At 31.4% G+C, this 25,895-nt stretch overlaps 1 protein-coding gene and 1 long non-coding RNA gene across 2 annotated transcripts; one reads left to right on the forward strand and one right to left on the reverse strand.

Annotated features, from left to right (window-relative positions):
• Positions 1–8,962: 8,962 nt before the first annotated feature.
• Positions 8,963–9,698, reverse strand: LOC128039871 (uncharacterized). The gene is made up of 2 exons (XR_008194627.1): positions 9,587–9,698; positions 8,963–9,274 (listed from the first exon to the last, which is right to left on the reverse strand). It is a non-coding gene; the product is annotated as an uncharacterized LOC128039871 (long non-coding RNA).
• A 13,073-nt stretch (positions 9,699–22,771) lies between these two features.
• Positions 22,772–25,701, forward strand: LOC105795281 (ubiquitin-like domain-containing CTD phosphatase). The gene is made up of 7 exons (XM_012624838.2): positions 22,772–23,202; positions 23,417–23,561; positions 24,240–24,354; positions 24,446–24,509; positions 24,778–24,943; positions 25,044–25,345; positions 25,474–25,701. The coding sequence occupies exons 1-6, from the start codon at positions 22,934–22,936 to the stop codon at positions 25,287–25,289; spliced, it is 1,005 nt and encodes a 334-aa protein (XP_012480292.1). The 5' UTR covers positions 22,772–22,933; the 3' UTR covers positions 25,290–25,345; positions 25,474–25,701.
• The last annotated feature ends 194 nt before the right edge of the window (positions 25,702–25,895 follow it).

Here is a 25,895-nt window from a genome sequence, read left to right on the forward strand (position 1 = left end):
CCAAACAGAAGATCGATTTTAATTCTAATCGATCATATATATATATATTATTTATAATTGCACTTTAATTATACTCGTAATTAGATGATACTCTCTTTCATTATACGAGGGAAAAGAACGTGTAAATCTGTTAATTACTATTTAAATTTAAAATTTAAATTTGAAATGATCCGAAATAATCGAAACCCTAAATGATTCGGATAAATAACTCAACTTCTTGCTCTAAGGTTTTTTTAACACTTAATGATCTATTTTATAATTTTTTCTTTGATTAATTTTAAGAATATCCTTAAAAATAGAAAAGGAAAAAAATAAAGGTATTAGATTTGACCACATCCGTTAATTAAAATTATTTATTTTAAATTTATTCAATAATAAATATAAGTGGAGTGGTAATGGATTTGTATTTTAATATTATTGAGCACAGGGCGGACTATAATGGAGGCCAAAGCCCTCAAATATTTTTGAAAATTTTTAATTTTCATTTGAAATTTTGAAAATTTTAATTTAACCCTCTAATATTTTTGAAATTTTTTCATTAATCTTGCAAAATGTTTGAAAAATTAATTAGATCCCTAGTTTTTTTTAAATCTTATTAAACTCCTAAAATTTTAAAAACTTCCCTAAACTTAGTCCCCAGATTCATCGTTGATGTTCTATCTTTGTATTTGTAATTTGTGATTATTTTATTTAAAAAGATATAAAAGTATAAAAGATAAAAGTGAATATTAATTATAACTTAAAAGAATGAATACTTTTATAATTTCAACCTAATAAAGGAGAAATTATTTTATGGGCTTTTCCCATCACATCATTCATGGCCTCTTTCCAATTATATAATGACATTTCAACAACTTTTTCTATGTCATTGACACATGATTTTGGTAATTTTTTAACCTAGAATCTCAAACTTTGAACCCAAAACACTAAATATTGAACTCAAATATTGAACTCTAAACCCCAAACCCTAAACATCAAACCTAAACCCTAAATCTCAAACTCCGAATCTTGAATCTTGAACAGGTTTGGGGTTCATGAATCGGGTTGAGAGTTTGAGGTCTGAGTTCGAGGTTTAGGGTAAAAAATTACGAAAATTCTGTGCCAATTGTATAGAAAAGAATACCATAAATAATGTGGCGGGAAGGGTCCATCAAATAATTTCTCCTAACTTAGCCGAGGGTTTAAATAATAAAATTAGATGAAATAAGTATATAATTATTAAATAAGAAACATCAATTACAAACAAATCCACCCTTGTATTTTCTATTTCTTTCAACAAATTTAAGTAATGCTCCCACAAATCATCTAAAATAGAATTATATATCATAAAAGAATATTAAAAGTTAAATTTCATGAAAATAATTAAAGAACGACAGCCCATATGTCTTCCCCCATCAATCTAATTTTCCTCTTCACTTCAATTTTCACCTTCGCCGTCGAATCATCACCGTCGTCGCCGTCCATTGATTTCCGATGAAGAAACACCGTATCACCAACTCTCACATCTATACCGCTCAGAAACTGAAGCCAACCGACGGAAACAATGCCCTTACTTTGCTGAACAAAACACTGGAAATCCCAAGCTTTTCCGGCGCCGTCAACGGCTGTGACGTTGAAAAAACAACCTTCATCGAATTGGACCGGGAAGATACTGAAAGCATCAGTGGGTATCAATAAGCTCTTTTCAATATCGTTCTTCGTTAGCTGCTTTGAAATCATCGACATTGTTGTACACTGAACACTGCAAAAATCTTGGGATTGTTAATAAAAGTGAAAGCTTTTGAATTTCACCTTCGCTGTGTTGAATCGATTGTTTCAAGTTATTTTTTCTCAGTCTCATCTTTTATATATAGAGAGAGAGAGATGAAGATTGAGTGTTTGAATGCTTCATAGCTTTTTTCTGGAATGAGTCAAATGAAGTTTTAGTATTAAAGGTCAAATTGTGATTTTGATCCTCTATTATGTTTAAATTTTGGATTTAGTTTTTACATTTTAATTTGGTAAAATTTAGGGTTTATGCTTTTAAAATGTTATTCTAGTTGAAATGCTTAGATGGATTTTTTAAACACTTATTTCAATACCAAAATGGAAATTGAAATAATTAAAGGTGTTGATTAAATAAAATTATGTCAAATATGAGGACTAAATCTTTAATTTCATGTGATTAAAATAAAATTTTAAACAATGAAGTTTCAATGGCGATTCCATTCATTATTTTAAGGAACTTTTCGACATTATTATGAAAATGGTAAAATTAAAAAGGTCTTTTAAAACACTATAAATTAATGTAATGATAAAATTAACTTTTAGCCTCTCAAAAATTCAAAATTTAATTCTGGTCCCTAAAGTTTTCTTCGTCCCTGCCATTAAGTATTATATTAGTTGGTCAAAGACTCGAGGGGTTTTTCGCATTTTCGCATACCGTACGTCTTTTGATTTTCTTTTTCTTGAGAACTAGACGAAAAGATTACACCTTTTCTTTCTTTTAATTATTTTTCGGGTTAATATACGCGAAAGTACATGAACTTGGCAGTTTATATCTATTTGGTACCAAAACTTCTTTTTGAACCTAACTGATGCCTAAACTTGAAAACCGTAAACAAATTTGATACTCTTTTCAAGTACCTAGCTAAACTGTTAAATACGTTGACATGGTGTTGATGTGGCACTAATGACTACTAACATAATGACACATGGCAACTTAACATTTTGACATGTGGAAAATTTTTTTTATTTTTTTAATTTTTGCCACGTGTCAAAATGTGAAGCTATCACGTGTCACTATATTATTAGTTATCAATGCCACGTCAATGTATTTTAATGGTGTTAGTCAGGTACCTAAAAAAAGTATCAAATCAGCTTACGATTTTCAAGTTCAGGTACCAGTTAGGTTAAAAAAATTAAATACCAAGTAGGTACAAATTACTAAGTTCAAGTACTTCTGTATATATTAACCGTTTTTTTTTTCATAGAATTGAGACTTTTGAACTTAGAATCTATATATAGGTGTGTTACACATTTTCGCGTACAAAGGTTTGTTAACTAAAGCGTGCATCATAGACCCAAGTTGTTGTTACGAGTGATTCGAGTTTACTTTGATCGACGAGAATTCGCCTAGTACTTCAAAGATTTAAGGTTAATTTACTCTAAATGTGAACAAAATTTGATTCGATTTGAAAAAATTAATTTTTTTTTGAATTTCAAGTTAATCAAATGGAGTTATTTAATTTTTCTAATAATCTCGAATAAGTAATTTGGTTTTTCGAGTCGAGTTGAACTTATGACTTGAATAATTCAAATAACTCAAATAACAAATTGATGTAAATACCCCTTAGATCTCTCACAATTTTGAAAATGTGCAAATTGGTCCTTTTAGAAAAATAACAAAATATAAATAATCTTCTAAAATTCAAAATATTTATAAATTATTTTTCCCAAAATTTTATTAAAAGAAGATATAAATTCAAAAGTTTAAATACATTAAATATATATAATGTTAAATTATTTTTTAATTAAAAATATGATAAATTTGAGGCCTTAAATAAATAAATATATTATATTTTTAGGTCCCCTCAAGGCCAAAAAGGGGTATTTATAAGTGAAGATGATTGTCCCCTTGGCATCAAATCTTGACATGTGTCTGTGTCAGCATTATCATGGTTGGCCTCCTGGGGAACATGATAGCCTTCCTAACTAGGCGGTGATGAAACTAATGTGGACTTGGTGAGGCCTCATCCGTGTTCTATACAAAGGAGAGGCTTAACACCCATCTTTGGCGAAGTGTCGTTCATAAGCGATATCATAATCGACGAGATTATGATTAGGCCAAGTGATAATGACGAAGGCTTATTCTAGTGAGTTAACTACAACAACAAACTTGATATTTATTATCCTTGATTCAATGTTTTTTTTCAAAACAAGAGATTAAACGGGATTCATAATTTTGAGTTACAATTACTAAAATAAATTAGAGTTTCCATCTCAAATTTTTTATATCTTTCATATCCGTTTTATAGTTCATATTCGAGTTTATAATTACCCTCCCAAAAATATCATCTCAAAATTTTGATTGACATGATAAAACCCATAGAACATATATAAGAGTTAATTTCCTTTCATTGTATAGTTTAATAATACATACATACAATGCATACATATACGTATAACTTTACAAGTAGTAGAAGATCTTAGGATTAGCTAGCCATAATAATTGCCATGAACATTTTTCTTTAACAGAAATTCCTTGCTCAATCCAACAAGTATTAGTTTTGATATAAATACACAATATTTTAAGAAAAATAAAGTAATAATAATAATTGAATATATATATATATATATATATATGCCAAACACATAATTGGATATCATACTCACTTGAATCTAAATCATGGGATATTGGTGGCAAGTTATTCTCTGTCCTTGTTGATGTCTAGACACAAGTTCGAACAAGACTATGAACAAAGGCAATAAACGAATAAAAAGAAAAGAGGAGTATTAGGTGCACAAACTTTGTTAATGAAGTTTGGAAAACAATCCCACTCAGTGGAGCCTCGTTCGGTGCATGATTTTATTCAACTATTGTTCGTGTAACGCCCTGAATACTTTATTTCTGTTTCTGTAAAAACTTGACACAAATGTGTATCTATTTCAGTGGTTAAGTATTATGAGTGTGTGTGAGGGGTCTTGGGTTTAATTCTCACTTTTTGGCAATTTTTGTTATTTTTTATCTGATTCTTACCCTTGTTGAGTGGACTTACATAAAATTTTTGTTATTTTTTATCTTGGTTAAGTATTTTTTTGTTATTTTGGCTCAGTTGCATGAGAGAATTTCGGTGGAGTTGGAATTCTGAGTTAGTTGTTGTTAGTGGGATAGTGGGGAGGGATTTTTGGGATATCTTTTTTATTTTTATTTTCTTTTTTCAAAATTCCTCTCTCTTTCCAGAAAACTGACGTCAAATTTTCTTTTGCTTTCCTCTGTTATTTTATTCCTCACCTTTTTTGTTACTTCCTCTATTTTGCTTCAATCCGTCAGTGAATCTTGGTATTTTGATGTTCTATTTCCTTTCAATTGTTCGGTAAGTGGGGTTCTAACGCTTCTGTAGTTTTAATTTCCAAATTGTCGATTGGAGCCTAATTTTTCTGTTTTGGCAGCAGCAAATCATGAAATGCGGGGCTCTCCTCTTACAGATTTGTAATCGAAATTGTTCGGGGTGTTGGGGTAAGTGATGAGCATTTGAATCGAACTTTTGTTGGTTTCGTGGTTTTGGATTAATCGTGAATTAAGACTGATTTTGGAGTTTGGTTTGTTGATTTTAGGTTCTGGTGATCTCGGGTGTGTTTTTGCATCAAAATCGAGACAGGTGTGTACCCGAAATGTAAAAAATTAAACTTTGGCAAAAGCCGAAAAACTATTTTGTCAACACCACACGGGCGTGTGGTTGTGGTTGGCCGTGTGCGAGTCACGGTCGTGTGATTGATGAGGGCATGGTCGTGCGTAAGACATAGCCATGTGGTGGTGTTAGTGTGGCCGTGTGGGCCACACGGGCTAGGCCAAGTTAGGCATGTGGGTTTTGGGTTAGGTCGTGTGGCCTACACGGGCAAGACCAATCTAGGCGTGTGGGCCCACACGGGCATGTGAGGCCAAATTTCTAAAATTTTTTCTAAGGTCGCATGGGTCGTTCCGATCGACTATGGGCCTACCGTAGGGTCAGTAAAGGCTAACCAAACCCTAGATTATGTGATTTGATATTCTAATAGTATGCTCTAAGTAGGACACTTTTATGCATGTCTGACTATTCTGATATATGTATATCTGATATTTGTACACAAGCATGATAAGCATGTTATATCTGTATCTCAATATATATTCTGTATCTGTTTTTGGGGTGGGATTGTATATATGGAGGAAGTGTTCTGAAAGGCGACCCTCGCCTTCTAGCAGCTTGGCTGCATATTATTTGATACGTGTCGTAATGACATAATACATTGTGTAGGGATGGGTAGGTGTTGTTAACCTCACATGGTGTGTTGGGATGGTCTGAATGGTGTGTAGAGGATAGGGGTAGGATTCTGCATATCTGATTCTGTTATCTATTTCTGTAAAAGACTTATGTCCGATCTGAATCTGAATGTATATGTGATTTCTGTATAAATTATATGTCTATTTTTGTTGGGTTACATACTGAGTTTACGAAAACTCACATCTGTTTGTCTGTTCTGTTCAAGTAATCCACAAACTTAGGTGGATCGGTGCAGCAGAGACTTAGCGATGACCACTCAACCGTAAACTATTTAGACTTAGTAATTTATGGTTTATTTAAAATTCTGGATTCATTTGAGAGTTTGTAGTTTCTGAGACTCTCTGTACTGTATGGTTTTTAACTGTTGATTTTTGGCTTGTTTGATAATTCGCATGCTTCGATAAAATGTTTTATGAAAACGACAGTTTTACGCAAAAAAAGGTTTTTCTAAAAATACAAACAGGATTTCTAAAATGTATCGATTTTATTAAACCTTAGCTGTAATATGTGTTTTGGCAAATGAACTAATTAAATGATGTTTTCAGTAATAATCATGAATGAATATGAGTTATAAAAGTTGAACGGTTTATCGAAACAACTCAGTTTTCAAAACTCATTCCTTGTGAAATTTCTGGATTCGGCAATAATGTCTAGGCCGGGTCTGGGATGTTACAGTTCGAATCACCTATTAGGTAGCTCAATCTACCCTTACAAACCCAAATTATTACAAACCCAAAACCTCGCTTACAAACCCAAAACCTCGCTTACAAATCACAATAACTCTCCAACAAAATGCCTAACACAAGAGTGCAAAAGTACAAATAAAAAAATCAATAAAACACTCGATAAAAGCTCTCAAAATGCACTCCACAACCACTCCAAATGTACTCAACCAGTAACCTATATATAGGCTGATATAAGAGCTCTTCAAGCAGCTTTTTGATAAGCTTAAAACTCTAAGTTAATAGTTGAATTTATCTCTTAAGTTATCTTGAATATTTATCCAATAACTTCCTTTATATCCAAGTAAAATGGCTAGCTTGGCCTCAAGTAAAAGGATAAGGTATGAGATGGTGCAAATCGATCCTTACTTCTCTTCCTCTTCCAAATTCAATCAACTTCATTAAGGATAGAATAAAACATGGTCTGAGGATCATTTGCTGATAGTGTAACACATCATGAATATCAAAGTAAAAAATGTCAACTTTATACTGCACTTAATTGTCTTGAAGACATGTCCAAATTGTTGTCCAAAGGTCTATCCAGACAACTGTTTGAACAAAGGACGGAACATGGTGACAAACCATTCATTTCAAGAAACTTTTGAATTCGAGGAGAAACCTCATATACAAGGATAACTAAGGTTCCAACAATCCCCCCTTTTAACTTTTTGACAAAACTCGTCAGCAAATTATCAATTTAGCTCCCCCTACGTGGAAATCAATTTCTCTATTTTAGTGTTGAAACTTGTTGAATTGGATTTCTCTATTTTAGTGTTGAAACTTGTTGAATTGGTTAAAGGGTAAACTCACATTTTTAATGCAAATCCTACATGGCATGATCAACAGTGAATTGAAGTTTCTCTTTTTTTCTTTTTTTTTTATTTCAACCATTAATTTAAAAGAATTTCATGGAATCCAACTATAATGAGATTTTTAAATAGATACCAAGCCTCGAGCAAATTGAAGAAAGATTAATTGGCTTATTATGCATGAAAGGTAGAAAACAAGCAGTCATAATTTTATTTTTATCTTTTTAATTATATAACACCAAATACATCATATATATGTTTTTTATACATATTACAAATACGAGAGGGAATGCTAACCACATGATTTGAACTTCGGCATATTTAAGATGCCAACAAGGTGGAGTAACCACTGCACCCTTACAATGTTAGTGTAAATATATTATATTTTATAGCACCTTGATAAAACACACTTTCTATGAGGTAAAAGTATCATATAGACCCTTGCAACTAAAAGTGAGATTGCATTTTGCTCTTTTTACTTTAAAAAAGGTAAATTAGTCATTATATGTTAAATTAAAGAGTAAACCAGTCATTTTTATTAAAAATTCCATCAATTTCTATTATTAAAAACTGACATGGACAAGTTACATGTGGCGTGCCACGTGTACCTTATTTTGATGTATATAGACCAATTTTTAATAGTAAAAATGGATGAAATGTTTAACAAAAGGACTTGTTTGCTCTTTGATCAAACATATAATGATTAATTTGCCCATTTTTTGAGTAGAAGAGGTAAAATATATTTTGACTCCTAATATAAAGACATCTATAATACTTTTATCCCTATACGACACAAAACTAACTGGGAAGCTTGTAGCTCAAGAAACAGAAACCTAGCTATGTATATAATATGGAACATAGACAAGCGTATCAAACAAGTAGGATAGACCCATCAAAGTATACTATGTGAAAATGAAAACTATACCCTGTTTGTTTCACATGAAACTTTCACCAAATTTAGACCTCCATTAAGCCAAAGTCACTTACAAATCACCCCAATGCTCAGAACCAAGTAACTTTAGGTTCCTCTTAACTAGAATCCCAAGATGATCATTATGGTTGCCATGCAGAACGAAAATCACCTTATCACCCACCCTGAGACCCATTCTTTTAACAAAATCAAGCCACCCTTTGGTTAACACTGGCTTAGGGTGACCATCATTTTTCCTAGTGTAAAGCCTAAAGGTCCATACCTTACTATACTTGTCCATGACTTGAAAATCCAACGACTGTGACCCTTCTAAAAGCTTGAAATGTTCCCTCATCGTAGCTGTAGGGAATGAAAAACGAACCCCAACATCAGTAGCTGTTAATATCTTAGAACAAAGCTCTTTCATAACTGGTTCACTCTCACTCGATTGCATATGCATGGTTTAAAAGCTAGTGAAAACCCCAGTTTTTTTTATGAGAGTTTAGCTACTTTCATAGATATATGATTGAAGTTTGTCCGGGAAGTTTCATGTTTTTTTTTTTTCAAAAAAAAGAAAGTATTTTGACCCTAACTTTTTGAAAAGTATATTTTAACCCCGTAACTTTTATAAATTACAATTTGACCCCCACAATTTCTCAAAATTACATTTTGACCCAAATATTTTCTCTAAATTACACTTTGGCCCCAAAAACCTTTGCTGCGTTTACGATTTGATCCCTCTGGCAGCCACCGACCCAAGTTGCACCTACAACGGCGGCGGCCGACCTAGGCCCTTCCTAGCCCACTTGCTACCTGCAAAAAGGAAGAAAAAACATCAAATTTAAAAGGGATTTCAAACCCCCAAAATTTTAAAAAAAAAGAGAAAAAAAAAAACAACAAGAGAGAAAAAAATCAGCAGCAAAAATGAAGAAAAAACAGTGAAGAAACTTCAAAAAAAGTTTTCATTTCTTTCTCACAACCACCGGAGGCGGACGAGAGCGACGGAGCGCGAGTGGAGGACCGGAGCAACGCCTTGGGTCCTCGGATTTTCGAAAAAAAAAAGGAAAAAGAAGAGAAGGAAAAAGAAAAGGGGAAGAGGAGAGGGAGAAGTGCGCCAGCGGATACCGTCGGCCAAGAGGACAGCGGCGGCGTTGAAGAGGGCTAGGAGAACCGGAAGAGGAAGAAGGAAGATGAAGGGAGGGGAACGAAAAGAGAAAGAAGAAAAAAGAAAAAAAACGAAAAAGAAAGAAAAAAGAAAAAAATCTAAAAAACAAATCATCCGGGTCAAGCTGACCGACCCGTCCGACCCGGAACCATTAGCTTAGCAGGCCACAACAGCAAATTAGGCCCAAATAGCAGGCCCTAAAAAGACTGCAGCGAAAGAAAAACAGCTTGACCCAATAGGCCCAGTAGCCCAGGCCCAAGCAGCAGGCCCAGTAGCGCACTGGTAGGCCAGGCCCGTTCCAGCAGCCCCCTCAGGCCCAGCAGCGCGGCCCAGCAAGCCCAAGTCCGACAGGCCGGCCCAGCAGAGAGGAAAAAAAAGGAAAAGAAAGAAAAAAAAGACGAAGAAAAAAAGAAGAAAAAAAAAAAAGTTCAATTTGCGTAACCCGTTTGACCAAGCTCGTGTATTGGATCTTCTTGGTAATTTCGTTTATTTCATTTTTTATTTAATGCATGTATTTTTATGCTATTCCATTTTTAATATTATTAGTATTTTTATGCATTATATATATTTTGTATTTATATTTTTAATTTAATTTTATTTATTTTAAATAATTTTAATAAATAAAGCAACGAATCAATTTAATATTAAATCGTTGATTTCATCGCTATGATGGGTGAACATCACTGGTTTGCGTTAAACAAGATACGTTTTTTTTAAAATCGAAAATATTCAAAAATTTTCGTGTCTTCGAAAAAAAAATTTCGTGTTTCGAAATTTTCTTGTCTTCAAAAAAAATTCGTGCTTTCAAAAATATTCGTGTTTTTAAAAAAATAAGGCTACAAATTGATTTGACACTAATCCGTTGATTTCATTGCTATGTTGAGTGAATATCACCGGTTCGTGTTAAATACGATACGTCCTTAATATAAAAATAAAAAAAATTTGTGTTTCAAAAATTCCAGTGTTTCAAAAAATTTTCGTGTTTTCAAAAAAAATTCCCTTGTTTCAAAAAAAATCTCGCGTTTTCAAAACAAAAATTCTCATGTTTCAATCGGATCACGAGTAAATATTAAATTGAACTCGTATTTTTGAAAATTAAGACAACGCGCGCTTACCAAAATACCAATTTTGGGCGTCGCGAGGGTGCTAATACCTTCCTCGCGCATAACCGACTCCCGAACTCTAATTTTCTCTGGATTTTCATGTAGACCTAAAATTACTTCTTTTTTAGAAAAGTTTAAAAATAAAATTTTCTTTTAAAAAGAAAATTTATTAGGTGTTCGATCACACCTAGAAAAAGATCGGTGACGACTCCCTTTTCAAATAAAATCGAGACCCTATTTTTTAAATTTTCAATAATCACCTCAACAAGTGCCCATGCAAAAATTTTAGCTGTAGCTACATAAATTTCCTATGAAACTTCAAGTATTGAAAGTTTATTGGATAACGAAGATTGGTATAGCATTATTACTTGCTTTTTAGATGGGATTGATGGAGAGATCTTGGATCAAATTCCAATGTTCAAACAATGAAAACGTTTAATATGGACCGTAAAACGGAGATAAAAATCATAGGATTTAAAAAAATAATTAATGTAAGTTCAATTGGATAAGATATGAAATGCTATCTTTAGGGTTAAAATAGGCTATAAGTAATTGTGTTCTTCTTTATAAATTCAAATTTTAGTCCCTGTATTTTTATTTTCATCAAGAATTCAATCTTTTATCTTTCGATTTTAAATTCATGATTAATTATTAACACTATTAAAATTTCTTTGTTAAATTAGCAAGTGTGATGTTTTGGAATTAAAAAAATCCAACCGACAACCATATAGCATAAAAATGGCGTAACCAAGGGAGAATCTAGAAAAATTTAGGAGGCGAATTGAATTATGATTTTTTAGAGATCAAAATATAATTTTATTATGTATTAATTTATGATTTCATTTTCTTTTAAGGAACTACTTCCACATAATTTTTTCATTTCATAGGGCCAAAATGCGTTTTATCATATATTGGTTTATAATTTATGAGAGGATTGAATTATAATTTTCCCATTTTGGGGGGTCAATACCTCTACCTACCTGCTTAGATTTGTCTCCGTTGTAATAAACCTGAATTTAATAGAAGAATCTTAATGTTGTTAATAACTAGAATTGAATTTTAAATCCAAAAATAGATAAACTAAATTCCTTAAAATAAAAATTAATGGACTAAATTTTAAATATACAAAAATTTTAACCTACCTTTGTGCACTTACTTTCTATTTTTCTTCATTAATTAATTCATGCCAACCAATATATTATATTTGCTAAAACTTTCATGTGCATTATTTGTTATCAAAGAATTTAGTTCTTGACCAATATACATCACTTAAATTAGTTGGTATATTCATCTACTAACGAGAACAGATGATATTAGGGGTGTGCAAAATTCGGGTAAAACCGAATAAATTCGGTTAATCGACCGAATTCGGTTAATCGATCAGTTAACCGAATTTTTTCGGTCGGGGATTGGTTAATTATTTTTTGATTTTTCGGTTAACGGTTAATTCGGTTCGAAACCGGTCGGTTAACCGAATTTTTTCGGTTTAACTGAAAAAATTAATAAATAAAATTATAATATATAAATAGGCCCATTATTCACCTAAACCCAATCCAAACTCAAGTATTCAAGTCAACCCAATTACCCAACCCAACCCAACCCAATCATAAAAATTACAAATAATTTAATAAATAAAAATAAAATTCTAAAACTGAAACTAAAACTAAAACTAAAGTCTAAAAGTCTAAAAATAATTTAATTATGTAGTGCTTCAATTCGGTTAATTCGGGTAATTCGGTTAATTCGGGTAATCCGGTTAATTCGTTAATTCGGGTAATTCGGTTAATTCGGGTAATTCGGTTAATTTTTAACCAAAAATAAAAAATATATAATTTTAGGTTAATTTGGTTAACCGATCGAATTAAACGGAAAAATTTCGGTTCGGTTAATTTTTTTTGAAAAAATTTCAGCTCGGTTAATGGTTAAAAATTTTGAAAGGTCAGTTAATTCGGTTAATGTTATTTCGGGTCAGTTAACCGAATGAACACCCCTAGATGGTATGAAAGAGAGATATTATCTATTTCCATTAGTGTAATGTTTACATCAGTATTTTCATATTGAATTTTAGGATTTTCATTTGGATTTGATTTTTTTCAAGATGAAAATACTGATGTGGCATTAAACTATTGAAAAACGAATACAGATGACGTGGCGTCATTGTTTCATACGATCCTTTCCCATTGACTAAATATATATGTAGAGAAGAAATCCAAAGAGGGCGGGGGTGCTAACAATTCCCTAAATATATTTGTAGAGGAGCAATCTATTTACATCAATGTAAAACTAAAGTGATTTTATATCATTCCATAACTTTTTATATAATTAATATTTTAATTAAAATTTTCTAACTATTTTTTTTATGTATAAAAACTTTCAATCATTTAATGAATATTAATATATACACTTTTTTAGATCAATATGATACATATATCAAATCGATTAAAAAATTTACATGAATCATAATTATAATTATATCAAAATAAATTTTATATTTTTTATTATAACTTATATATAGGTTGATATAAGAGCTCTTCAAGCAGCTTTTTGATAAGCTTACTCTAAGTTAATAGTTGAATTTATCTCTTAAATTATCTTGAATATTTATCCAATAACTTCCTTTATATCCAAGTAAAACGGCTAGCTTGGCCTCCAAGTAAAAGGATAAGGTATGAGATGGTGCAAATCGATCCTTACTTCTCTTCCTCTTCCAAATTCAATCAACTTCATTAAGGAGAATAAAACATGGTCTGAGGATCATTTACTGATAGTGTAACACATCATGAAGATCAAAGTAAAAAATGTCAACTTTACACTACACTTAATTGTCTTGAAGACATGTCCAAATTGTTGTCCAAAGGTCTATCCAGACAACTGTTTGAACAAAGGATAGAACATGGTGACAAACCATTCATTTCAAGAAACTTTTGAATTCGAGGAGAAACCTCATATACAAGGATAACTAAGGTCCCAACAGTCTCCCCTTTTAACTTTTTGACAAAACTCGTCAGCAAATTATCAATTTAGCTCCCCCTACGTGGAAATCAATTTCTCTTTTTTAGTGTTGAAACTTGTTGAATTGGTTAAAGGGTAAACTCACTTTTTTAATGCAAATCCTACATGGCATGATCAACGGTGAATTGAAGTTTTTCTTTTTTCCCTTTTTTTATTCATTTCAATCATTAATTTAAAAGAATTTCATGGAATCCAACTATAATGAGATTTTTAAATAGATACCAAGCCTCGAGCAAATTGAAGAAAGATTAATTGGCTTATTATGCATGAAAGGTAGAAATTAAACAAGCAGTCATAATTTTATTTTTATCTTTTTAATTATATAACACCAAATACATCATATATATATATATATATATATATTTATACATATTACAAATACGAGAGGGAATGCTAACCACATGATTTGAACTTCGGCATATTTAAGATGCCAACAAGGTGGCTTAACCACTGCACCCTTACAATGTTAGTGTAAATATATTACATTTTATAGCACCTTGATAAAACACACTTTCTATGAGGTAAAAGTATCATATAGACCCTTGTAACTAAAAGTGAGATTGCATTTTGCTCCTTTTACTTTAAAAAAGATAAATTAGTCCTTATATGTTAAATTAAAGAGTAAACCAGTCATTTTTGTTAAAAATTCCATCAATATATTTCTACTATTAAAAACTGACATGGACAAGTTACATGTGGCGTGCCACGTGTACCTCATTTTGATGTACATAGACCAATTTTTAATAGTAAAAATGGATGAAATGTTTAACAAGAGGACTTATTTGCTCTTTGATCTAACATATAAAGATTAATTTGCCCATTTTTTTAATAGAAGAGGTAAAATACAATTTGACTTCTAATATAAAGACATCTATAATACTTTTATCCCAATACGACACAAAACTAACTGGGAAGCTTGTAGCTCAAGAAACAGAAACCTAGCTATGTATATAATATTTGACATAGACACGCGCATCAAACAAGTAGGATAGACCCATCAAAGTATACTATGTGAAAATGAAAACTATACCCTGTTTGTTTCACATGAAACTTTCACCAAATTTAGACCCCCATTAAGCCAAAGTCACTTACAAATCAGCCCAATGCTCAGAACCAAGTAACTTTATGTTCCTCTTAACTAGAATCCCAAGATGATCATTATGGTTCCCATGCAGAACGAAAATCACCTTATCACCCACCTTGAGACCCATTCTTTTAACAAAATCAAGCCACCCTTTGGTTAACACTGGCTTAGGGTGACCATCATTTTTCCTAGTGTAAAGCCTAAAGGTCCATACCTTACTATACTTGTCCATGACTTGAAAATCCAACGACTGTGACCCTTCTAAAAGCTTGAAATGTTCCCTCATCGTAGCTGTAGGGAATGAAAAACGAACCCCAACATCAGTAGCTGTTAAGATCTTAGAACAAAGCTCTTTCATACCTGGTTCACTCTCACTCGATTGCATATGCATGGTTTAAAAGCTAGTGAAAACCCCAATTTTTTTTATGAGAGTTGAGCTACTTTTATAGATATGTGACTGAATAATAGTCGGCCATCACCATTTTGATAGGGTATTTTTTCAACTCATTAAGTTCAAGTTTAAATTTCCTATGAAACTTCAAGTATTGAAAGTTTATTGGATAATGAAGATTGGTATAGCACTATAACTGCTTTTTAGATGGGTTTGATGGAGAGATCTTGAATCAAATTTCAATATTCAAACAATGAAAACGCTGAATATGGACCGTAAAACGGAGATGAAAATCATAGGATTTTAAAAATAATAATAATTAATGTAAGTTCAGTTGGATAAGATATGAAATGCTATCTTTAGGGTTAAAATAGGCTATAAGTAATTGTGTTCTTGTTTATAAATTCAAATTTTAGTTCCTGTATTTTTATTTTCATCAAGAATTCAGTCTTTTTACCTTTCAGATTTTAAATTCATGATTAATTATTAACACTATTAAAATTTCTTTGTTAAATTAGCGACTGTGACGTTTTGGAATTAAAAAAAAATCCAACTGATAACCATATAGCATAAAAATGGCGTAACCAAGGGAGAATCTAGAAAAAATTTAGGGGGCAGAATTGAATTATGATTTTTTTGGATATCAAAATATAATTTTATCATATATTAATTTATGATTTCATCTTCTTTTAAGGAACTACTTCAACATAATTTTTTTCATTTCTTAGGGCCAAAATGCAGTTTTATCATATATTGGTTTATAATTTATGAGAGGATTGAATTATAATTTTCCCATTTTGGGGGGTCAATACCTCTACCTACCCTGCTTAGATTTGCCCCCCGTTGTAATAAACCTGAATTTAATAGAAGAATCTTAATGTTGTTAATAATTAGAATTGAATTTTTAAATCCAAAAAAATTCCTTAAAATAAAAATTAATGGACTAAATTTTAAATATACAAAATTTTAACCTACCTTTGTGCACTTACTTTCTATTTTCTTCATTAATTAATTCATGCCAACCAATATATTATATTTGCTAAAACTTTCATGTGCATTATTTGTTATCAAAGAATTTAGTTCTTGACCAATATACATCACTTAAATTAGTTGGTATATCCATCTACTAACCAGAAAAGATGGTATGAAAGAGACATTATCTATTTTCATTAGTGTAATGTCACATTAGTATTTTCATATTGAATTTTAAGATTTTCATTTGGATTTAATTTTTTTCAAGATGAAAATACTGGTGTGGCATTAAACTATTGAAAAACGGATACAGATGATGTGGCGTCATTGTTTCATACGATCCTTTCCCATTTACTAAATATATATGTAGAGAAGAAATCCAAAGAGGGCGGGGGTGCTAACCATTCCCTAAATATATTTATAGAGGAGAAATCTATTTACATCAGTGTAAAACTAAAGTGATTTTATATCATTCCATAACTTTTTATATAATTAATATTTTAATTAAAATTTTCTAACTATTTTTTTATGTATAAAAACTTTCAATCGTCTAATGAATATTAATATATACACTTTTTAGATCAATATGATAGAGATATCAAATCGATTAAAAATGTACATGCATCATAAATATAATTATATCAAAATAAATTTTATATTTTTATTATAACTTAATTTATTGTGTTATAAAAATAATTGGTATTTAAAATAATAAATATATAAATACAAACGATATCTTACTAAATTAAGTCTCTATCAATAACTTATCTCTTATTTAGGGTGAGTTTAGATGGGCGATGCATCTACTTGTGGTTAGTGTAAAAGTAATAGTAACAGTGAGATTATCTACTATAACGTGAGACAAAAATTAAACTAAACGCACCGCACCCACCCCACCGCCTATCAAAATCTACCCTTATTTTCTTCAATTTCTTATAATATTTATTACGTTTCTATTAAATTGCATTTGGACGATAAATAATACTTTATCGAACAAAAGACAATATTTTCTCTATGACGTCATACCATGCGTCTGTTTTGACTCAAAGCTCTTCTATGCTTACGTAGTTTAATTTGTTTTTTTTAAGAATTTACTAAATTGTAAATTTATTTTTAAAAAGATTAGGTTAGTTTTAGGTAATTTAAAAATACAGGATTATTTTTAAAAAATTTGAAGAGAAGATGAGTTAATCGTAGTAATGACACGTGTCATTTAAAAAAATTAAAGATATCATGTGTCGTTTTTCCAAGAAAAGAGAAACTGTTATGTGACGATTTCATGAGAGAGCCACATGTGTTGTTTTTAATATTTTTTACCACTAAACATGATTGTTTTCTCTTCAAATGTTGAAAATTTATCTTAATTTTTAAAATATTAAAATATATCATAAGTCCTAATACTTTTCAAAAATTAGGAAATTTAGTTCTTATCATTTTATTTTCAGAATTAAGTCTCTACTTTCAAATTCTCAAATTAGGCCCAACTATTAATATTGTTAAATTTGTTGTTGCGACATTTTGAAATTTAAAAAAATCATTTTGTAGTTATGTAATAAAAAATGTTATATTAACTTGAATTTAACAAAACAATCTTAGTAATGCTAACAGCAAACCTAAATTTTGAAATATAAAAATTAATCATTAAACTTTTGAAAAAGCTAACGTGATATTTTTAAAAAAACCATCTTATTAGCCCACACAATTTTTTGAAAACAATTTCATTATTTTGACATAATATCTAAAATTACCTATAGTTACTCTCCAACTCATAAATAAAAAAATAATACGTTTCAACGCATTCGAACTCACGTCATCTTATATTGATAATAATACACATGTTAATTAAATTAAGATTCAATCCCTGCCGCAATTAATTTGCACTGATATTTCACACTTTTGACAAAAATGGATGATTTGATATTATAATAGCTTTTTTTACTAATTAATGGATGTACGGACAATCCTACGACAATCAATTTTAGCAACAAAACATGACAAAGATTCGATGCCCCTTCCGACAAATTTCAATCATAAACAAGCCGCCCAAGAAAAAGTTTCGAATAAAAGTTGAGCCGTTAATTAATTGAAGATTATTTTTAGTTGTCGGCTAAAAGTTTAGGGTTACACCTTTTTCATGGGAATATTACAATTGTAGGGCCTTTTATTTTTTACATGGAAATTATGCAACAAAAGTATGTTTCAATTTATAGATTTTCTTTTTTGTTTCAAAAAGTGAATTAATTATGACATTCTCTCTTAGTATTTGCAGTTGCAACTTACTATGAAGTTGATATTGTGCAATTTATCCTCTTTACTTAAAAATACATAAATTAGTTCTTATATGTTAGATCAAAGAGTAAATCGATTCTTTTTGTTAAAAATTTCATTAATTTTTACTATTGAAAATTGGTCTTTGTATGTCAAAATGAAATACATCTAGTATGCCACGAGTAACTTTTTGGTTATTTTGTCAGCCACGCCAGTTTTAATAGTAGAAATGAATGAAATTTTTAACAGAAATAACCGGTTTGCTCTTTGATCTAATGTACAGGGACTCATTTGTCCATTTTTTAATTAGAAAAGGGGGCAAAATGTAATCTGACTGCTAGTGCAGGGACCTCCATGATACTTTTACCCTACTTACCATGCATATTTGCTGGTATATTTTGGTTGAAATTTTGTGTTTGATCTCTTACAACTCTCTGAGAATTCTGAGCAGCAGTGCAAGTGATTATAATTTATATAAGATTGATAAGGATATCAAATCAAGCAAGGATATTTTCCAAGAGTTCTAAAATGTATTTTGGTTACCATATTTGAAGAGATCGTGTTTTTATAAAATACTATAGTAAGAAGATCCCTTCTAATTCTATTACCTTATCTGAAGTCCAATTGGAACACGATCCTAATAGCACATTTTGATCACATTAGCTGGAGAATTACAAGTCTGCAATTGCCTAATTAAAGAAGACTTATTGGTTTGATTAAGTGTGAATTGATAAGAACACTTATCTTGTTCATTGAAAACAACTTATTTTTAGTGTAAAAGTACTTGTAAACAAATTGTTTTATGTTCACATTATAGAAACGAGGTTGTAATTTGACAAATGAGTTAAACTTAAACCATATCTTATATTGTTGATATATAGTGCATTACTCTTTGGACAAAATCCATGCAAATGTAGGAGGGTTTCGAACTGATAATCAATTCTTGTATCATTCTCTACTCTTTACTATTTCAGTTGTTTCTTTAGTTGCAAATTGACGTATAATTGACAAACAACTCAACACTAACATTGCTTATTTGTAAACTTATATAATATAGTAAATTATATCATGTCAACTATTAAATTTTTAGTTAAAGGTTAAATTTTTAATTTCATGTATTTTTAAGGGACTTTTAATGAGACACCAATGTATGATTATCATTGCCCATAGAGACACCATTAGATCCATGATACTCGGCTATGTGGTTTTGTAGTAATGTGATAGGTGGCATTATAGCCTAGATCCCAGGGGTTGGCATTGGATTGTTGAGCAGTTACATAATTGGCTTGAGCCTAAAAAATAATCATGACATGTGAGCAACATATGTTGGCAGTGTGCCAGGCATGTTTGCAAAGCTAACATATAATAAAATTAGGTAAGCCTTATAGGTTGGTGTCTCGCCAATTTTACAAACAATTACTTTAGCACCACAATTAAGTGGTGGTGTTGTTAGGTAGGGGTGAGTATTCGATCGAATCGAATCGAATCGAATCAAATCGAAAATTTTCGAGTTAATCGAGTTTTCGAATCTCATTTTATCATCCTAACTTTATTTGAAGTTTTCTCGAATCGAGTGAGATGGAATTTGAATCGAATCGAATCGAATATATTTGTTCGAGTTAAATTTTAAAAAATAATTTTGGGTCCTTGTAACCATTGTCACCCATCGTAATAAAATTTGTCCACCTTAATCAAATTTTTTATTAACTTTCATCACTTCATAATTTATTTATTAATTTTTTATATATTGGTTAGCTTCTTTGCTTGCTTAGTTGTTTCAATTATCTTCAGATTCTTATCACTATGTATTTTAGAATTAAAAATATATTAAATGTAAAAATATGATTTTTTAATAAAAGTTATTTTAAAAATAAAATGTGAAATTGATACCAATATAAAATTTTAACACGAATATTTTATGGCATAATTAATAATTCAATTTTAATATAAATATTCAATATGACTAAACAGTTCAATAATATAAATAATATAAAATGTGAAATTTAATTTAATTTAATAATATAAATAGTAGATATAAATAAAATTATTACTATTTATGTTTAGTGATTTTTTTGGATAATTTTGATTTTTTATTTGAGAGTAAAGGGTGAGAAGTAAAAGTTTAGGGGAAAAATAAAAAAGTTTTAGGGACTAAAAGTTTGAGGGAAAGTAAATAGGAGGGAAAATATTAAAAAAAATTGGAGGGGGGAGGGTTTGGGATAGATGGGAGGTGGGATGTGAAGGGAATAAAGGTTTTAGGGGAAAAGTGGGAGAGAGTAAAAATTTTGGGGGAAAATAAAAGGTTTTGAGGGTTTTTAGGAGTAAAATTTTGAGAAAAAATAAATGGGAGAGTAAAATTTTGGTGGGAAATGGATTTTGGGTAGATTGGGGGGTTGGGAGGGGAGGGGAGTAAAAGTTTTGGGGGAAAAGTGGGAAGGAGTAAAAGTTTTGAGGGAAAAGTAAAAAGGTTTGGGAGTTTGGGATAAAAATGTAAAATATTATAGTTTGATATTCGAATTCGAAAACTCAACTCGATTCGAACTCGAAATTCGAAAAAAATATTCGAGTTGATTCGAATAACTCGATTCGTTAAACTCGAAATTCGAATTTTTTTCGATTTTTTCGAGTCGAATCGAGTTTTGCTCACCCCTATTGTTAGGGGCAACACATGTGATTGTTGTTGTTCCATTAGTCGCGCATGGCAATTGCAACAATGTTTAGGCTTGGATTTCTTTATTACTCGTGTTTAAAGAAAACTTCATGATCAATTAGTTTGTCATAAAAGTCTTCATATGAGATAGTATTATCGTTGGTGCATTTTACAATTGATATTTCACTATACTCAAAGCAGTAGCCACAAATAGGACAAACACGATGCAAATAGTTGACCATGTGAAGTCTCTTCTCTATGAAGTAGGCTAGTTTATCTCAAAGTTTGAAGACCCAAGTTTGTGACTTTTTATCAAAGGCGGTGTAGAGGAACTCCCAAGCTCAATTGGTGAAGTTGCCATTGGCAATTGTGGATTTTATTGTTGGGTTAATGGACGCCATTAAGGCATTTTGGATAAATTGGTCTTGATGAAATCAAATGGTATGAATTTATTTGTTGACGGTCATGAATAATGGTTAAAGGATGGTTTAGAACCATCGAGATGGTCGAAGAGATCATGGCCATGCATAAGCTTTAAAAATTATGCATTGAATGTCAAGAAATCGATACTTTCGATTCATTTTATGAGGGGTTAGTAGGTAAGGTTGAATTGTATCACCATAGTGGGGCCACTAATATCAATGTGATGAAAGTATTGGTGGAGGCTACTTAGTATAGTAGCTTTTAGAGAGACTTGTTTAAGTGTGAGGTCGTGGGAACAAATTAAATCAAACTTTGGCGAATTTTGATAGCTCTGATACCATATAAATATAATGATAAGGAATAAAATGTTGATAATCTTGATTAATTTACTATAAGTTTTTAAATACAAAACAATAACAACAAACTAATAATTATTTTCATAAGATTATCTTATAATATGGGAACATTTTTTTAAAAACAGAAAACAGCTTAATAAAACGAAATCAAACAATTAACAAAAATTAAAGAGACTGAGCAACTCAATATGATTCTCTTATAATATTTTTTTATATATAATCACTTTCAATCGAATGGTATAATTATGATTTTAGCCACCCTACCATGTTGAAATTTAATATTTAATCTCACTACCATAATCTGACATAATGTGGTCCTTCTATAATTGATTGAATCATAAGTGGAGTGACAAAAAACTTATATTCAAGTCTTTAGCTGATACCAATCTCGAATTCAGTCCTTAACCAACCCTTACTATTTACCCCTTGTAGAAAAATGGTCCCTCTATTTTTATAATATTATTTGCATGTCTAAGTTAATAACAATGATTGTTGTTGTCTTTAGCAATGACGTTATTTTTTACTATTATTCAGTATATTTAGTGTTACGTAAAAATCTAATTAATCATGTTCAACTAATAATAAATTTACATGTCACCAGAATGCTTCAAATTACTTTCTTAAGTCATTTCGTTACTAATAATTAGACTTAGTAATAACATTATAAAAATACAGACCAAATTGCATCAAATTTAAGCAAAGGGATCAAATCTCAAATTTCAGACCAATAGAGGACTAAAGTCAGAATTAGACCCATACAAATATAGCTCACCCAACAGGCTTAGCTCCAATTGAAGAAAAAAAGGTAAAAGTTTAGGGTTTACTTAGACCTATGGGCCACCTTTTACCCAATATAGGAAAAAGCTCAAAGAAGCTTATGGTGATCCAAAAAAAAAAAAAAAAAGAACGGAATTGATCCATGATCCATAATTGTTTTCACTATCAATTTTGTTTGGGTTCTTTATATGAAGGCCAATTGCTTCAGCTTCTACAGTTGAAACTGAGATTCCTTTGTAGTTTGGTTTACTAATTAAACAAAAAAAGGGAAATGGCCGCCGACGCCGCTGCCACTGCATCGTCTTTGGTGACGGAGGAGGAGCTGACCTTGACAGTAAAATGGAGCGGGAAAGAGTACACGGTTCGAGTTTGTGGAGATGACTCAGTAGCCGAGTTGAAACGAAGGATCTGTGAAGTGACGAACGTTTTACCCCAAAGGCAAAAGCTTCTTTACCCTAAGATCGGAAATAAGCTCTCCGATGACTCCCTTTTGCTCTCTCAGATCCCCCTTAAGTCTTCTCTTAAGATGACCATGATTGGGTACTCTCTCTAATTTGGGTTCTATTGTTTTTAGAATGCCATTTTATGGGAATTTTTAGCTGTTTTGAACTATTAAATTCTTATAATTTTAGTTTCTTTGAAACATGTCGTTGTAGAAAATCATTAATCCTTGCATTGATGAATGTGGCTTTATATGATGGTATAAATAATATTAATTTCAATTGTTCTTCTTGTTGTTGTTATGAATATGTAGAACTGTTGAAGGTGATATAATCGTCGATCCGGTCGAGGCACCGGAGATTATCGATGATTTTGAACTCGGGCAAGATGAAGCTGTTGATATTAAAGATAAAGAGGTTAACAAGCAGAAATTGAAGAGACGTATAGATCAATACAAGGTTAGAATCTCTTCTTTTCATACATCATGTATATGAACCTTGTCGATATGCTTCGTGTGTTCCTCGGTCATTGTTCTTGGGTTGTTTATGTTTGCAATGTCTAAAGTGTTCGACCTTTTATGTAATTCGTATGTTGTTTATGGTGGTAGAAAGTGTTTGAGCTAAGATTGTGAAAGAACGATAATACGAAATTTGCATAGGTGAATTGAAAAGGTTGTCATACATTGTTAGGTTTAATTCTGTTGAGGGGTTTGGTATAACCCTCTTATTATCATTGCATTTCACTAATCATGGTTGTACATATGTATTACTCGAGACCGAGTAGTTATGAACCCTAAACCCTATATTGCATCTTTTTAAACACTCTTCTTTGCATAAAAGTTAATGATTTGTTCTTGTCTTGTTTACATCCAAAGTGTTGATTGTGAAAGATCGATAATACGAAATTTGCTTTGGTGAATTGAAAAAGTTATCATACATTGTTAGGTTTGATTCTATTGAGGGTTTAGTATAACTCCTCTTATTATAATTGCGGTTTCACTAATCATGGTTGTGTGTATGTATTGCTCATTTACTTGAGACCAAGTAGTTAGCAACCCTAAACCCTTTATTGTGTCATTTTAAACACTCTTCTTTGCATACAAGTTAATGATTTGTTCTCGTCTTGTTTACATCTAGATCGAACTAAAAGCTCCGTGCCGTAAAGGAAAGAAACTGCTTGTTTTGGATATAGACTACACTTTATTCGATCATCGATCGTCTGCTGAGAATCCACTTCAACTTATGCGGCCTTGTAAGTCTACTGTCTTTTTATTTGAATTTATATGTTCAGTATGTTTTTGGTAGGTGCTAATGCTGAAGATAACCTTTTTTTCTTTTGGCAGATCTTCATGAGTTTCTAACAGCTGCTTATGCAGAGTACGATATTATGATTTGGTCTGCGACCAGGTGAGTCATTTTCCCATAGCCATCTTAAATTTTATCATCAACCCGTAGCTTACACGAGTATGTTAGTTTACTTTCTCAGTCTTTTTTCATGTTTTGAAGAGTCATATTCCCATAGCCGTTTTTGGATATGCATTTGATACAAATGTTGGACAGTTATTACAAGAAAAAACGAAGAATTTGAACAACATAAAGATGCATGTTGTAAATTTCCTTTGCATATAGTCTGGCTTTCTCGGGTTTCTAAAGCTAAATTTGTATCTCTCTCCAGCATGAAATGGGTTGAATTGAAGATGGGACAACTCGGGGTACTAAATAACCCGAACTACAAAATTACGGCCCTTCTAGACCATTTAGCCATGATCACTGTTCAATCGGATTCTCGTGGACTCTTTGATTGCAAACCACTTGGTTTAATTTGGGCAAAGTTTCCTGAGGTACATAAAAAAACCAAAGTTGCTCTTGTTTTTGCCTCATTAGATTGGTATGCCCAAACGAAAATCGCTGACTGATGTATGGTTTCTTTTATGTATTCAGTTTTACAGTTCGAAAAACACTATAATGTTTGACGATCTCCGAAGAAATTTCGTGATGAACCCGCAGAACGGTTTGACAATTAAGCCATTCCGAAAAGCTCATGCCAACCGAGACACCGATCAAGAGCTTGTAAAACTCACTCGATACTTGTTAGCCATTGCAGAACTCGATGACTTGAGTGCTCTTGATCATAGTAATTGGCAGTTATTCACCGACGACAATGTCAAAAGACGCAGGCATGCGTGACCGACATTGCCAAGCACAGAAGTTTAATGTGTTAATAATAATGTTCACTTTTTAAGGTAAATACTATTATCTGGCACCATTTCTGCAAAACCTTACGTTTCTTCCCCTTCTAGGTATAAATAACCGTTGCTTCGAGCGCGCAAGGTTTCTTAACATCCCTAACAGATGTCCCCATCTTTTTCAGGGGTCACGAGCATCTGAGCAGTGACACCAGTAAATGCTAGCCGTTGGTACTCCTCGACGAAGGCGTAACGGCAACTTGAGCTCATGGATTTCAATTTATTAGGCATTAATCCCTCTTTTCCATACATATATATATGTATATATGTATGTATAACGTCTTTTCTTTGTTAAGAAACCCTAAACTGGATCAATCGTTATTACTCAATTTAACCTATGGCAGTTTGAGTAAGTGGCTTGTTTTTATTAATGTATCCTTAGCTGAACTTAGTTGTGATTGCAGTCCAATTTTAATCGGTTATGAAAGGAAAAGGATAAATATCATGAAATTTGATCTAATATGTATTGTGATTCATGATTTTATACAGGAAATTTTGATGTATTTTATACATAAACCGTTATACTAAATTCTAAATTCAATATGAA

The sequence above is a fragment of the Gossypium raimondii genome, chromosome 3 (assembly GCF_025698545.1).
Source record: "Gossypium raimondii isolate GPD5lz chromosome 3, ASM2569854v1, whole genome shotgun sequence".
In the NCBI taxonomy this organism is placed as follows: Eukaryota; Viridiplantae; Streptophyta; class Magnoliopsida; order Malvales; family Malvaceae; genus Gossypium; species Gossypium raimondii.

What these genes read in the sequence shown, in the direction of transcription:
- LOC105795281 (XM_012624838.2), top strand. Translation starts at nt 22,934, where the DNA reads ATGGCCGCCGACGCCGCTGCCACTGCATCGTCTTTGGTGACGGAGGAG. An exon ending in CTTAAGATGACCATGATTGG is followed by an intron (nt 23,203 to 23,416) that starts GTACTCTCTCTA and finishes ATGAATATGTAG; the next exon opens with AACTGTTGAAGGTGATATAA. An exon ending in GACGTATAGATCAATACAAG is followed by an intron (nt 23,562 to 24,239) that starts GTTAGAATCTCT and finishes GTTTACATCTAG; the next exon opens with ATCGAACTAAAAGCTCCGTG.